The 15,777-nt window shown below is 35.5% G+C and overlaps 4 protein-coding genes across 4 annotated transcripts in view; 2 read left to right on the top strand and 2 right to left on the bottom strand.

Moving 5' to 3' along the window:
• Positions 1–15,777, bottom strand: part of LOC134824674 (Bardet-Biedl syndrome 7 protein homolog) — a 638,888-nt gene that overhangs the window by 56,402 nt on the left and 566,709 nt on the right. The gene's annotated exons all lie outside the window — the stretch shown is intronic.
• Positions 184–4,687, top strand: LOC134824679 (formin-binding protein 4-like). Its single transcript, XM_063836646.1, has 9 exons — positions 184–842; positions 942–1,048; positions 1,422–1,510; positions 2,051–2,201; positions 2,381–2,458; positions 2,735–2,887; positions 3,178–3,282; positions 3,968–4,056; positions 4,217–4,687. The coding sequence occupies exons 1-9, from the start codon at positions 197–199 to the stop codon at positions 4,260–4,262; spliced, it is 1,464 nt and encodes a 487-aa protein (XP_063692716.1). The 5' UTR covers positions 184–196; the 3' UTR covers positions 4,263–4,687.
• Positions 4,731–13,979, bottom strand: LOC134824676 (spindle assembly abnormal protein 6 homolog). The gene is made up of 17 exons (XM_063836644.1): positions 13,857–13,979; positions 13,570–13,677; positions 13,295–13,416; positions 13,033–13,123; positions 12,749–12,877; positions 12,374–12,480; positions 9,483–9,605; positions 8,968–9,066; positions 8,673–8,804; positions 8,324–8,386; positions 8,012–8,113; positions 7,057–7,194; positions 6,653–6,894; positions 6,419–6,480; positions 6,061–6,206; positions 5,414–5,510; positions 4,731–5,263 (listed from the first exon to the last, which is right to left on the bottom strand). Exons 1-17 carry the CDS (start codon positions 13,963–13,965, stop codon positions 5,214–5,216), a joined length of 1,920 nt encoding a protein of 639 aa, XP_063692714.1. The 5' UTR covers positions 13,966–13,979; the 3' UTR covers positions 4,731–5,213.
• Positions 10,584–12,076, top strand: LOC134825394 (synaptic vesicle 2-related protein-like). Its single transcript, XM_063837571.1, has one exon. It carries the CDS (start codon positions 10,584–10,586, stop codon positions 12,018–12,020), a length of 1,437 nt encoding a protein of 478 aa, XP_063693641.1. The 3' UTR covers positions 12,021–12,076.

The following is a 15,777-nucleotide window of genomic DNA, read 5'->3' as shown; positions in this document are numbered from 1 at the left end:
TCTCACATCAGCAACATTGCACGTTATCTGCAAGTCTGTTTGTGCAAAAACCAGAAGTCGATACAGAAATTTTCTCTGCTAAAGAACTTATAATATATTAGTTCTGTCATTATTGATGGAATATTTTATGCAAAATAACACTTATATTTATCTTTGTTCTTCGTATTAATAATCAATATACGTTTAAATAGGTGATATGCCCAAATCGCAGAAAAAGTCCAAAAAGTCCAAAGAACCAAAGCACAAACCTCAAACTCAACAATCATTCGACGAGATCGAAGAATCCCTGCTGCTGGGCGAGGACGACCTGTTTACCGAGCCTGTTAACCATGCTAAAACACGTAAAAACTCCCTCGAATCGTCTCTTCTGGAGGAGGAACTACTGGGGGAATCTCCTGTGGTCGTGAAGAAGTCGAAGAGAAGGAAAACTAAGAATAGCGTCTCAGTGAGCAAGACTGATAAAATATCTATATCTGAGCTTGAAATATCATTGACTACATCCGAGAGGGACGATTCTATTTCCGAGAGCCTTCTAATGAGCCCAACTTTTATTGAATCTCCAGATAAATCAGTATCAGATAATGTTGAAAATATTGCACAAGTTAAGAATCGGAAGCCTACTAAGAAGATCAAAGTTATGGGTAAAATAGACTTCACAAATATTGAGAAAGAGATCCAATTATCAGAGCCAGAAGTGATTTTAGAAAAGGTTGAATCTCCTGTTAAACCAGTTAAAGTATCTGCCTTAGAACCGTTACAGATGGTGCGGAATCTGGATGTTGAAGAGGTGGATATTTATAGTGATTTGAGTACAGATAATATTGACTCACATACCCCAGAAGGTAAGATAAATTCCTCATGTAAATTCCTAAAATATACAATTGGATCAGATAATGAGGAAGTCTACCTTATGACATTGTTTTAATATGGATATTGTCCAGGCGGAGAAGAGGTCACCTTAGACGAAGTTTTTAAAATGAACAAAAAGTCGCCAGAGAAAGCTGTCAAGAAAGCTGAAGTCAAACAAGACATTCTGTCAGAAAACGAGGTAAATATCTCTAATATTCGAATTTTTTAGAACTTAAATTGACAACAATTTGTGTCTTTTGAGTGAACAAAAATATAATGTTTGTTTGATTCACTTGCTTAATGCTGACGTTGTACAGTATGCAAGTCTGCTCATTTAGTGTGTTTCTAGTTAAATAACAAACAATAGATAATTTAACATTTAGTGTGATTCTAGTTAAATAACAAAAAATAGATAATGTAACATTTAGTGTGATTCTAGTTAAATAAAAAACAATAGATAATGTAACACTTAGTGTGATTCTAGTTAAATAACAAACAATAGATAATGTAACATTTAGTGTGTTTCTAGTTAAATAACAAACAATTGATAATGTAACACAATTCTATTTTAGGACGAAGACTTGGATTATGAGGCGGAGGATGAGAAGGAAATCTCTCAGATGAAAATCAGCGTGTTAGTCGGCGGCTCTAAGGAGAAGAAGTAAGCGAGTTTTTAAAAACCACCATTGAATAGAATAAATTAAATAAATAAATAAATAGAGCACTATACAATTTACATTCCCTAAAAACCCTACAAGTTGCACAATGGAATATAGTTGAATTAAAGCTCAGTAAAACTTTCCCGCTATATATGGCGTAATCTGCAAATATTCGAGAGATACAAATAACAAATCTTAAGTCTGAAACTAAAACAGTACGCTCAAATCGGTACTAAAAATGGCGCGTGGATGCCATCATTACCCGCGCGAACTCCAGGCCACTTCTTTGTATAAAAAGTGCGTCTTTCAAATTTTGTTTGCGCGGCGTGATCGATCGATTTAGATATATAATTCAATCTAAAAATCGACGAAATAAAATAAATCTGTTACATGATACGGAATACCTGTAACGGATAACCTACAGAAGAAATTCCGAATTTTCCTTGCTCAGTTTTTCACATTCTGGGAAACCTGCTACAAGATACAACATAATAAACCTGAGTAGCAAACGAGGAATCATAAATAAGTCTACATTTTCCCAGGTCTCAAAAGCCATCAGTGGACAAGAAGACCCTGCCGACTTTACCTCAAATATCAGCTCCAGTGATCCTACCCCCACTTCCTCACACGTGCACACACATTACTATACCGCCCATGTTGCCGTTACCGCCCGTACTCCCACAACCTCCAAGGGTAAGACAACGCATGTACAATAGAGCTAAGTATGGTTTTTATCTGATGAGGCAGATATCGTAAAAGTTTCAATTTGAAACAGCCGAACTATTTTAGGCACAGATTTTTCGATTGCTATTTCATTCCAGTTTTAAAAGCGGCTGTTTTCCCCTAAATGTCTCAAGGCGTCCCTATTTCAGTATCCTCCTCCTGCGTATGCTCCTTCACACATTAAGGAGAGAAGGATGATTTACATTAACCCCAAGTTCAGAACGGAGGTAAGTCACGTGACAATTTGTTATTAGCGGGGGTGCAAGCGCTATGACGTTTGCTTCTGATGCAACCAATCAATGAACTAATTTTGTAAAAATGGTTGTGCTTCACATTCGTTCTGTCTGCTTAGGCTCATCAAAATAGCCTTCCAGTCATCGGGATATGTGGTATTCCGATATAATATATTATTGTATTCTACCTCTTTAGTACACATAGGTTTACAAACTAAAGTTCTAAGCAGCAAACAAATCAGCAGCAGATTTTATAAATACACCAATCAGGTGATATTAAAGAATCTAGAAGAACAAGGGATCATCAAGGGGGGAACCATGGCAGTGCACATGAACCGTCACCGGATAAGGAGCAGAAGTAGGAGTCCTATTAAATTGCATACTAACTTCGAGTATGTTCCATCGCCCAAACATAAACAACGAGTAAGTATTTCTAGATTTTTCATCGATGATTATTGTTGTCAAGCATGACTTTGCATGCTGTTGTTTTTTATTGGTTTAATATGTGTTTACAATATCGAGAGATACTTTTACCTATCACCTAATACATTGGTAATGACATTAATTGTAATATAATTTGTGGGCCAAAATCATGAAGAGGCCCACGAAGGTGTCACAGGGGCCACCAGATTAAGACGAATAATAAATGGCAGCTAATTCTGTTTTCTTTCGTACACGTTATATATGTTGTTTCACAATTCCACTTATTTCAGCTTGAACTAGACGATCCTACCACTACCTTACTTATAACAGATCTGAGTGTCTGCACCACAAAAAGCAGAATTCGGGAACTTTTCTCAAGCGTTGGGAATGTCAAGGTATGTCACTTTATAGTTTATAGTTTACAGTTTATAGTTTATAGTTAATAGTTTATAGTTTATAGTTTATAGTTTACAGTTTACAGTTTATAGTTTACAGTTTATAGTTTACAGTTTATAGTTTACAGTTTATAGTTTACAGTTTATAGTTTATAGTTTATAGTTTACAGTTTATAGTTTATAGTTTATAGTTTATAGTTTATAGTTTACAGTTTATAGTTAACAGTTTATAGTTTACAGTTTATAGTTTATAGTTTACAGTTTACAATTTACAGTTTACAGTTTACAGTTTATAGTTTATAGTTTACAGTTTATAGTTTACTGTTTACAGACTTTACAGACTTTACAGTTTATAGTTTACAGCAAACCCATTTTCTTTTTGTAAACCTCTTGCGCTATTATTTAGGGTACAACCGTATTGACTGATCCAGTATTAAGGCCCACCAATGTATTGATAGATGTGCTACATTTGATACTCTGAGTCTCTGACATAATTCACATTAGACGTAACCTTTTGCCCGAAACTCAGCTGAACCATTAATAGCTGAACCCATGTCCCATACCCTACAAACCTAGCTTTAAACGAGAGGGTTCCACCATTTGATGGAAACTTCATTAGCACCGTTAATATTAAAACCAGCATTATCTGATATGATGACTGTATCCGTTAAAATGTTCATCCCAGGAAGTGTTAACGTATCCAGCTGAAAGGAGAGCTGTTGTTACCTTCGAGCATGCAAAAGATGCGGTCATTTGCCGTCGCAAGTTTCACAGGTAACATAGGGCCTATTTCTTAGAATATTGGAGTATTTTAGACTCGTTTAGAAATTAGAAGTGAAACAGGAAAATGTTTGAGTATTCTTTGAATTCTTTCATTGAAGCGATGAAATTTCAGTTACTAGTCAATGCCCATTCGTAATTACAATAATCTCAGGAGCGTAGTGGACGGAAGTTGTATGACGGTGAATTTTGCGATCTAATCCCTCTCAGAATGGGTTAAATAGTTTCTATCAGAGACATCCAGACGATCCAAGAAGTGGGACTGTAGATTTATTGTCATAACTTCAAAGTTTGGATGGCTTAAATTTCAATTTTCCTTTTTGTATCGTTACTCGTTATTCTGTTATGATGTTTCCGCTGTTAAAGCCAAGCTGTGCTCAATTTCAGTACCTTATTTCTCATATATATTAGGAGTTGAAAGACGACTTTTTAAAAGTAATTGCCATCCTATCAATTTGGGACATGAAATCATGCAGATCGATTCAATGTTCGATCGTCTGTATTTGTGACTAGGTGATTTTGGTTTTTTTAATTGCGGGCTAGAAAGAAGCATCTGGTTACAATGACAAGTTGTTAATTTGCTGTTGATATTATGCCAAATATGAAATATCATTTTATTTAACAAGTTCGCGGTTTTATTTGACAACAAAGCAAAACTCGTAATATTTCAGTTCAAGTAAAACAATTCAACAACCGGTAAATTATGTACAAATCTTAGTATTTCACAAAATAACAATAACAAGGGCCGTAACATTCAATCTCTAGTATTCAGAACAATTCAGACTTCAGTGAATATCATGTATATTCGGGTATGAAAAGGTGGATAAATCTGAAATTGGCGCTGGAATCCGCCCCCGACGCGCGCACGCCGAGCGTTACTACACAGAGCACTGAAATTCAACTTTGCAAGCATTTGAGGACACATTTTGCGAGTACAAAAGATACATAACTGCCAAATATACGGTCAGCGGCGGTTAATTCAAAATATTCTGCACCAGGCAGCAGAAACTATCATAAATATGCTAATCGATTTGAAGTATCTGTACAAATGCAAGGATTAAGTTCTTTAATGTTCAAAATGTGGCTTATAAGGCGTAAAACTGATCTTCGTTTAGTTTGAATTATCTGATGAACTAGCAGGAGGTTTTGCATCAAGGGGCATACGCTTTCATAAGAGGCGGTTCATTCGATCTTGTGCCGCCTGCAAAAAAATTGTTCAGGAATATATTAATATTTTCCCAAAAAACCGAAAGCAATTTTTATTTTTTAAACAACTCGTATCATGAAACATTATCATGATTATATGTGGCAAACTCTCAAAAACAAATCGTAACACAGTGATTAAACTTACGTTTGAGGATGGAATGTGGTTTACTTTGTGTAGAACTAATCGTATCATTCTGTCTTTGGGACAACACTTTCTTTCCCCTGTTTCCAATTGTAATAACCTGCGAAAATTAGAAATTAGGTATTTTTAGATCGCAGAAGGTGAAGAAATGTTTAATTCTTATTTCTATTGTTATGTATGTGGTTATAATACCGCACGGAATAAATTATTCCAACTTTTTTTGGGACGCAAAATTTTTTTGTTGGTTTAGCAAGTTATGTTAAAATCATGACAAACCGTACTTGATATGATACGATGATGTCAAAAAAATAAACTTACATAATTCAGCTATCATATTATGTATGTCCGATTTCACTTCACACTTCACACTTCACACTCCACACTTCACACTTCACACTTCACAGTTCACAGTTCACACTTCACACTTCACACTTCGCACACTTCACACTTCACAGTTCACAGTTCACAGTTCACACTTCACACTTCACACTTCACAGTTCACACACGTTCGTATCACAACATCACAGAATATCTGCATCACATCGTCGTGCACTTAATTTAGAGGAAGGGGTGTTTTTTAATTGATTGTCATTACATTTCACACTTCTCAGACTTTCTTTCGATTTTTTTTAAATGATTTTTTTAGTTACCTGCTCTGGCGTCTCGGACACTGATTTCAGTGTATCTTCCACTAAATTCTCTGAATCCTTCAAATAACATTCGTCTAGTAGACTGTCATCTTTCTTACTGTTCTCAAAACTTGATAAATGGTGGTAATCACCTCCTCGCTGGGTTCCTGTCAGTGAAATTATAATGAGCTCATTTCTAATCAACGGCATTCAAGTTGGACATCTAAGAGAAATCAGACTAATTTCTACCCATTTCTAGCATGGTTACGTCAATTTTGGTGGAATAAAAAAAGGTTACAAAAAACAAACTTACTGACATGATTTAAACAGAGGAATGACAATGCCAGACTAGACTGTATTTTAAAGTTAATAAACTCACGTGAAGTGTTAGAAATATCAATAGCTGGAGTTGATGAACTATTCATTTCACCTCTGTTATATCTGAAATATTGCTGTATTTGATTGAAATGAAAATTTTTTGTTTTTTTGAACAATTGTAAAATCTTTGCCATAGGCATAATCTAAGAAACAGCACCAACTCGCTTTCAAATAGACGGAGTATCCATCCTAATTTTTCCTGGAAACATTTTACAAGTTACAAAATTTCAGTTACCTATCTTGTCCCATTGGTTTTGCAGAGCCTGTGTTCCTCAAGTCCTGAATAGGACCCCGATTTGGCGGAGGACCATAGGGACCAGGAGCGCGCATGTCAGCACCCGGGGCGCGCATGTCAGCAGTAGTGTTGCGCAGCAGCGAGGGAAGTGACCTTGGTCCAATACCCAGGGACACTTTGTCGTTTATTTGCTTGTTCAGCCAAGCTATCACATTTTCGTTACTCTTCAGCGTTTTTTGGTACTGGGATATAAATTTTAATTTTAGTGATCTCCAAAATTAGGATACTTTCTACAAAAATGTGGAGTGGCAGGTAAACGTGGCATATCACATTCCGACTTCCGGTAAACATTGCTCAGGTGAATTTATTATTATTAGTCCCAATTTATTATTATTAGTCCCAACCTCATCGATTCGTAGCTCCATCTCAAGTTTACAAGCGTCGAGTTTCTCAATAATGTTCTGCTTGTCTGTTATCTCCGTTTCAGACGATTCTATCTGCTTTTTCTGTTTTCTGGTTTCCTCATCTTTCTCTTGTATTGTCTTGAATAATGTTACACAATTAGTTAATACGAGAAACAGTAGAACCCCGAATTACCGCGCCTCGATACGTCTACCTCATCAAGTTGCTCAGTTATACACGGCTACGCGGCTACAGGTAAGCTTTTTCGTAAACAAACATTGCAATAAATTCAGAGTTTGTGTTTCGTAGAAACCTTTTGTCTGAATTTTCTTGCTGGAACCATTGCATCGTAGAGTTGCTAACCCCTAATTTTACGGCGTACACACTAACTTGATCAGCTTTTCATTTCGAATAATAATTTGTCCTTTCTATTCGCTTGTTTGCTTTATCAACTTTTCCGATAACTTAACTTTTCACGTCATGAATCACGATAAATCAAACGTCACTGAACGAGAGACACCGCACTTTGTGGTTGGAACTTACACTTATACTCATAACAACTAACAACGTTTCAGAATTTTGTTATTCTAGCGGAAATTATAGTTGAAATTTTAGTTCATGCTTGCTTGTCAACAATTCCCTCGCTGCAAAAGACTTTAAAATGACTCGCTAGCCCCCGACTAAATGCATTAAACATACTTTGGATCGTAAGTTCTAGTTAATAAGTTGAACCAAAGATGTGTGAAATATCATACACCTAATTCTAAAAAGCCCTTTCTATGAAATCTAAGTCAAATTTTGAAAAATCGTAAAAGAAAGTGATCTGCCTCTTGCGAACTTTTCTAATGATCAGGGTCCATAATTAGTTAATTATATCATTGAATTGACTTTAAGAGTCAATAATATTAAGTTGGCTAAATTAAATTAAATTGGTTTATATTAATTAAAATTAAATACCTTCTCCTGTTGAACTGTCTGCATGTGTTTTATCTTTAGTTTACTTCGGTAATTCTTTAAATCGTTCTGCATCTTAGTTATAATCTCATTCCCTTTCACAACCTGTTTAAACATTGTTAAAATCCATTTGGAAACACGTTCTCTATATAAAACTAGTGATTACTTAATTAAATTGAACTCTAGTGATTACTTAATAAAATTAAACTCTAGTAATTATGTAATTAAATTAAACTCTGGTAATTAATTAATTAAATTAAACTCTGGTAATTACTTAATTAAATAGTAATTAAGATAATTATCCACTTATCTCACCTCCTCACTAACGCTTCTGACAGTGTTTTCCAACTTTACACATTGGTAATGCTGCGTGTCGATCTGGAGAAGAGTATTTAAACATTATAATAAATAAATAAATAAATAAAAGTAAAATTTTATACAGCACTTTATCGGTAAATATTTATTCAAAAGTTGTACAATCTATTATGCTGTTTAAATCAGGACCGAATATATAAGCTTAGTCCTTCAATTTGTCGAAAAATCTCTTTATAATACAAATAATTATAAACTTGTAGCACAGTTGATTTGTCAGATTTTATGTAGTTTGAACACTAGCTTGACCGCCTAATCTTTTAATTCATATGTAATCTAACAAACATTCCACCTGATTCTCAAGTTTGGATTTCTGAGCAGTAGAAACGGTAAGTTGCTCTTGAATATTGGTTATGGTAAGCTGGTTGTCTTTTAGTTCTTGTCTTGCTACTGCTAGTTGCGTCTTTACCGAGTGTAACTCTTTCTGAGGACCAGTTATTGTTAATGACTATCAATCAAAACTTTAATTAAAACTTCAATTTAAAAGTTTATGAGATCTTCAAGCGAGTAGCGAATTAAACTTTAAAAAGTGTATTCTACTTGTCGTATTTACTCGGCTATATTTACAAAAAGAGTAAATCAATTACCACATCGTTTTGCCTTTCTTTCTCCATTTCATTTTGCTCCATCTTCAAGTGTTTAATCTCTCCCTTTTCAGTTAGCCTCTCCTCCTCGTACAGTTTCACCTGAGGTTTCAAAAACAGTTAGTTTAGCATTCAAAGGTGACGACTTTTTAACAATAATAAAAATTCTATTGAAAGTCTAGAGTTTTTTACTAAGTTCGCGCTTGTGTTATTTACTTGCTTGTGTTTTTTGTAGAGAATAGCTAAGAACATTAATTTTTACTGCAATTCCACATTTAACTAGAAATGAGTAATATGAGACAAGAGTAACAACATCTTAGGGATATTAGGATGCTAGGAGAGATAGGATTCCTCGGACTAGATTAAAGTTCACCCTCCTTAGAGAACGTTTAGAGAACGTTTAGAGAAAGTTTAGAGAAAGTTTAGAGAACTTTTAGAGAAAGTTTAGAGGAAGTTTAGAGAAAGTTTAGAGGAAGTTTAGAGAAAGTTTAGAGAAAGTTTAGAGACAATTGACCCACCTTAGCGATTAGTTCTCTATTCTGAAGCTCGTACCTACATTTCTCATCAAACAACTTCTTACTTTTACCCTCCAAATCCTTTATCTTATTCTCCAGTTGCTTCTCTGCTAAATCTGCTCTTTCCTGAGCGATAAAGTAAGTTAAATATTTAATGTTATTTTAATCATGTTATATTAGATAAGTTACATATACCATAGTAGGCATTTAAGTTCCAACTTAAGAGTGAGTCAACGTTACGATAATTTAAATGACATGTTCTAATCTCACGAGCTTAGCAATAAAACACACACACACACACAAACACACACGCAAACACACACGCAAACACACGCACAAACACACTCACACTTTTAAGCTGCGACTTTTAATGCCAGTGGAATGATGCACATGAAATCTTTAACTCTGAGTCGAATAGAAGAAGAGGGGAAATAAGAGGGGAAATAAGGGAAAATAAGAGGGAAAATGAGGGATAAGGGATAAGGGTTTAGAGTGATGACCGGATGAGAGGGTTTTTTTAAAGCGAGCCCGACAAGAACAGTACTATTTAAATCTACTCAAGGTTTGCAGAATCGCCTAATCTATAAGTACTTTATTATTTGATTTAAACGATTTTTTTAAAAACGTAGACAAATTGACAAGTATAAGCCCACCTTATGACCAACCTTATGACTCACATCAAAACAACGGATAAGTTGTTTTCCGACCAAATTTTATACATTTTACATCAATGTTTTACAGTTACATTTCTTAATATAAAAGAATATTTCTTAATATAAAAGAAAGACCACACGGGAAACTGGTGCAGCCGTGCAGTGGTGCTGTTATATCTTATTGAGCTGTGACCATATAAAATTTCACAATCTTTTTCTTGTTTGCAGATGTTCTCTGTAGTGTTGACTGTTGCTACCTGCCCCCCCCCCCCCCCCCCCTACCTACGATTAGGAAAGTACCTACTTTAAAACCACGTTCAACTAGGAATCGTTTGCAGATAAGCATTAAGCAAGCCTGATATGTAAACAATCCCATATTCGGCTAGTATAACATTTAAACACTAGCAATCTCAGGTGAATAAATATGTCTAGCATAAAAACAAAGACAAACATGGCAGATGAGACACAAGATATTACCGCTGACCGAGATAACTCCCCCACTGAATATTACGGTTCAACGTCCCAAAAATCCGACGAGAACATTCTAGAACTAGAGGAGATATACGAGATGATAGGACTAGGCCCGACCCAGTATCTGTACTGGTTGATGGTCCTGCTTGTTGTTTACTCGGACTATGCTGAGTTAACACTCCTGTCAGTAATTCTGCCTATCTTGAGATGTGAATGGGGCCTGTCTACCACCTTTGAAACAGCCATCACGATAACCGTGTACGGGTCTTATGCACTGTTGGCTGCTGTGTTTGGAAGAGTTGCAGACATTTACGGAAGGAAAAAAGTTGTGATATGGTCAACGATGTTTTTGTTGTTGGCAGCGTTTCTCGGGGCTACATCATCAAATAAATGGGTATTTCTTGTGAGTAGATTGTTCACGGGTGCATGTATTGGGATCAACACGAGTGTTGTTATCTGCTATGCCACTGAAATTGCTGAGAGTCGTTACCGGACCTATGGAGTGACGACCGTTGTTTTAGGCTCGTTTGTTGGGGTAGCTGCAGTGAATGGTATGGCATTTCTATTCTTACAAATAGTTGGGTGGCGCTGGTTCATCATGCTTGTCTCAACGCCAGCTTTACCAGCTCTAGTCTTAATACTTGTTCTTCCTGAATCTCCTAGATTTCTCTGTGTCAGTGGACAACAGGACAAAGCTATGGAAGCTGTTAGGACCATGGCTAATCTGAATGGAAGGGAACTACCAGGTAATATACAGATGGCTTGCTTTGATAACGAGGAATTGGGGTCCTACTCCACAGTCCTGAACAAGGAACACAGAAAGTCAATCATTGCACTTTCAGTAATTTACTTCAGCAATCTATTAATAGAATTTGGTCTCATAGTCCTGCTCCCTCTCATCTTCAGCTCTGATATGTGCGGGGCATCTCACACAGTAACCCACGAGTGTCGTCTTCTCTCGCAGGATGATTTGTGGAAGATAACAATAGCGACTGTTGGAAGCATATTCGGAACTATAGCAGCATTGTTTCTAGCAGAACGTATAGGCCGTTTGGTTCCAATAAGAGTGGCAAGTTTTGTCATGTTACTCTCAATAGGATGTATGTTTGTGTGTGTCAATGAAACCTTCACCTTTGTAACATCAACTATTGCTAAAATCGTAGAGGCTTTTATAAATGTTACAGTTTGGATCATGATACCGGAAAGTTTTCCCACGAACATCCGGTCAACAGCGACTGGGTTTATCAACGGTTGGGGAAAGGCAGGCGGTGTTTTAGGCACTGCGCTTGTGTACCTGTTGTTTTATGTTAGTCCTTATTCTGTTTTGGGGTTTTTCCTATTCTTTTCTTTGGTGGGATTCGTAGCAATACTGATTTATGACAGAGAGACTAAATATGAGGTTCTCAGAGAGATTTAAACTGAAGCTTTGGTCTTGGAAGACTTGTTTTAAAATCTGAAGATGTGACATCTCTAGAGAAGTTCATGAGATCAATCAGACAAGCATGTCACAGTAGTACTCCAGTAAGTAACTGGAATCAGCAAAAGCCCTTGCATTTTAGGGACGAAAATATAGCTGTACAAATAACAGTGTAGCGAAGATGGATGGATATTTAGAGAGTAGATAGTAGGATCATATTTCTTAAACTAGAAGCAGAAGTTTGTGAAAAACTGAGATCTGATTCTTAGAATATAGTACGCTGATCTCAAATATGGCACGAAACTCACATGACGTGACAAAGATAAAATTACCCATTTACGATTTGAAAATACCTGAATTTCTTTCTGGAAGTGAGCACCTGCATCTCTTTCCTTCTGCATTTGCTCCTTTAACAATGCGCTTTGCTCGCTTAGTTCTAGTTCCTTGGCTCGGGCTCCACCTGGTTTGTTTTATGACGAAGTTGCATGATTGGGCAATCTTTTAATGTTTATTGGTCACATAGAATATGTTTAATGTATATTATATTTTCTAGAAGCTCTATTACAGTTGAACAAATGATATGATGTCTTATTGGGGATAATTTAGCTTAAGATGGATTTGTCTGTTCATACAGGTTCATCAGAACTCTAACTATCTGTTACATAGCAGACAGCAGTGCTGGAAGTATTAAAAATGGTACAATTATCAAAAATAGTACAATTATCAACCTTGCAGTTGAGTTTTAAGTTGTATGGACGACTCTTCTAAGCATTTTATTTTCTCTGTAAATTGTGAAGTTTCTGAATCATGCTTTTGATGCAAATCTTTGTGTTTCTTCTGTAAATCTCGTAGACAATCTGGAGTAAGAGATGCATTAAAGCTTGAGCTAAATAAAAGAATAATACTGCTTATCCAATAAAGTACCTTAACTTAATTTAAAGTTGGTAGAATTTCAAACCATGAACTAAATGATACTAAACCACAAATAAAGTACTTAGTGCAGAACACTCACCAGAGAGGTATTTCTTGATGACAGCGTCAGTAGCTGTAGAAAGATTCAGGGAGAGATGTACAAGATGCTTGAAGGGGTTTACTTCTACTACCTGTTTTAAGAATAACTATAGTACTTTATTTTATAGTATTTAAGAATAATATATAGTATAATATTAACCTTTTGGCAAGAATAATGTTGGTACATCGATGTGTAATACACGATTATCTGATACTTTACAACAAGAAATTTACAAATTTACTATACTGTGAAGGAACATTACCTGGAGAACAGCAGTAGAATGCTGAATGATAAGGTGGAGTTGAAACTTGTCTTGACCGCCCTCACATGCACGTAACAACTCTACAAACTTTGCAGGGAAGGAAGGAAAATCTATCAGGAGTCCTATGAAGGAATCACAATTAACATTTAAGAGATCATAAGACTTAGGTGACGATTCTGAAGTATTTTACCAGATATAAATAGGCTTATTTATATCAGTTACAAATTTGAGTCTTATTCGTATAATTTGTTCTATTAGTTCATTACAAAACTCACCTTGTTGCGTTTTCAGGTTATGGTAATCGTCTTCATTCAATTTTAAGTTATAAAGCATGAATGCATTTTCAGGATTCGTTGCTCTGATGTTGAGATCTTTCCGTTGTCCTGATATTTTTGCTTATTTTAAAACATAGAGACATTGCATATAATTACACACAGTAAAATTATTGACAGCACCATCTATGTATACACTATTTACTTTTTCAAGTCATGCAATTATTTTATTTGATTAGTGATTAACCAATCAAGATTAAAATATTAAATAATTTACTACAATACAATACCTGTGTTGTTGGAGGAGTAGGATATGCAGATTGTAATGGGTTGACGAAACTTGTTGTTAGATGATTCTTCCACCCATGTTAAAATTGATGTCTCAAATAAAACATCCATTGAACTGTAATGTTTTTAATGGGCAAATGATTTTATGATTTGATTCATATAAATTATTAGCGAAAGAATGATTAATAAATGGCATAAAATTACAATTTTTGTTTTTAAACAAATTAAAACTGAAATTTTTGTTTAACTGAACTCTGAATACTTTTAGCATGTTTGAACATAACATTGGAAAAGTCATATCTAATTATCTATATCATACATTACCATGTATATCAGTCATTTGAATATTGGTAAAACTTAAATTTTAGTAAAACAAAGATAGTACGTATCTTGATTTATAAGAGTGAAAATTGCGTGTTTGCAATTAACAAATCACTTAATCAAGAAAATGGGACTAGTTTTTAGTTGTTGGTATACTACCATCAAAACACTGACAAAGCAAAATAACTGCAGTAAGTGGTTCAATTGGTGTTTAAATTAGTGGCTTTTCATTATAGCGGCAGTCCATTCTGAAATGCTGACAAGGTCTTATTAACAAAACAAAAGTTGGCTGCCCTGACATCCTGCTTAGTGCTTACTGATAACTGTCGGGGAACAGTGCTAAATAGGGAGTTCTTTGTCCTCAATGGACTTCTGTCACTTTTACAATCTTATATTAAATGCAGCTTTTCGCCTATGTGTTTTGCAACGTTTTAACTACTACATGGACAACAAAATCCCAGCGTAATATACACGTACTAATAACAGTTTTTCCAGAGCCAGCTGTCTGCAGCTCTAGGGCAGGGATGACCACTGATTGTACCAGATCTTAAAGGTTTTCAAGGCATACTACCAGTCGACCAGCTACCTCCAGCTCAGGGGGTCACTACTCGGATGGCTGAACGGCATGCTATACTATCAGTCAAAAATATGTTATCTAAACGCCATTAATAAGTAGTCCCTTTCTTCCTTTGATGCACTTTTTGCATGTGAAATTGACAGCATATCGAGGGCAGGAAGACAAAGTAATTTGTTTACTAATATCAATTAGTAAAAATAAAATGCGAATGTGGAATACAAAATTGAGAACTAGATCAGTTGCAGGCGAATTTTAATAACAGCCACAAAATTGGGTTTCGCAATTTTATTTTGGGATAACACATTTTGCACTATTACAATATAATTTCTTTTTAGACTAGTATAAATGGATATCGTTGTACACTTTACAGTTTACAGTGTACATTTATTATATCACGTTGTGACCCCATTGTTATTTTACATAGTGTGTATCAGGGCGAAGGTCACGATGCAAGGTTATGTTCAAAAACATAAAGATTGGGCGGAATGACAAGTTGAGCACCACCCAGTAAGATCTAAAAAGGTTGACATCATCAATCAATAAAAATGAAATCCTTAATTGACGATCATGCCAATTCTTCGCAGCTCGGCAAGGCCTAGTAGCGCATCTCCAATCTCACAAGACTCATTATTGGATGCGCGGCACGGCGCAGTACAAAATAAATTATTTCTAATTGTTAAGTTCTTTGATGTTTGAGGACTTCGCCGCTTCGACGTGCCGCGCAAATTATTAATACCAACCCTAAGGATACAAGGATACAAGGATACAAGGATACAAAAGTGATAATTATTTTATTGAATTCACAATAGTTATAATTCTGAAATAATTTAAGGTTACACAATTCTAGTTATTTACAGATGTGTAGGGATAAAATAGAAATGTTTAATATAATACTATTTTTGAGGTCCTATAGCATTATGCATTGGCCAGTATTTGAGTGGAAATCTGGGCTCTTATAGTAGGCTGTAAAATTTTCGTTCACAGAGAGAATTGAATGGATTGCTCTTGCTGTGGCAGTAAATTTT

The sequence above is a fragment of the Bolinopsis microptera genome, chromosome 13 (assembly GCF_026151205.1).
Source record: "Bolinopsis microptera isolate Bmic1 chromosome 13, MBARI_Bmic_1.0, whole genome shotgun sequence".
In the NCBI taxonomy this organism is placed as follows: Eukaryota; Metazoa; Ctenophora; class Tentaculata; order Lobata; family Bolinopsidae; genus Bolinopsis; species Bolinopsis microptera.
Note: the sequence above shows the minus strand (reverse complement) of the source record. Positions and strands in the feature narration are given on the sequence as shown.

Excerpts from the sequence above, each read along its gene's own strand:
- LOC134824679 (XM_063836646.1), top strand. The coding sequence starts at position 197 with ATGCCCAAATCGCAGAAAAAGTCCAAAAAGTCCAAAGAACCAAAGCAC. Across the intron at positions 1,511-2,050 it reads GGCGGCTCTAAGGAGAAGAA|GTCTCAAAAGCCATCAGTGG; the intron begins GTAAGCGAGTTT and ends ACATTTTCCCAG. Across the intron at positions 2,459-2,734 it reads ACCCCAAGTTCAGAACGGAG|GTGATATTAAAGAATCTAGA; the intron begins GTAAGTCACGTG and ends TACACCAATCAG.
- LOC134825394 (XM_063837571.1), top strand. The coding sequence starts at position 10,584 with ATGGCAGATGAGACACAAGATATTACCGCTGACCGAGATAACTCCCCC.
- LOC134824676 (XM_063836644.1), bottom strand. The coding sequence starts at position 13,965 with ATGGATGTTTTATTTGAGACATCAATTTTAACATGGGTGGAAGAATCA. Across the intron at positions 13,417-13,569 it reads TAACCTGAAAACGCAACAAG|GACTCCTGATAGATTTTCCT; the intron begins GTGAGTTTTGTA and ends ATTCCTTCATAG. Across the intron at positions 8,387-8,672 it reads AATCCAAACTTGAGAATCAG|ATCGACACGCAGCATTACCA; the intron begins GTGGAATGTTTG and ends ACTCTTCTCCAG.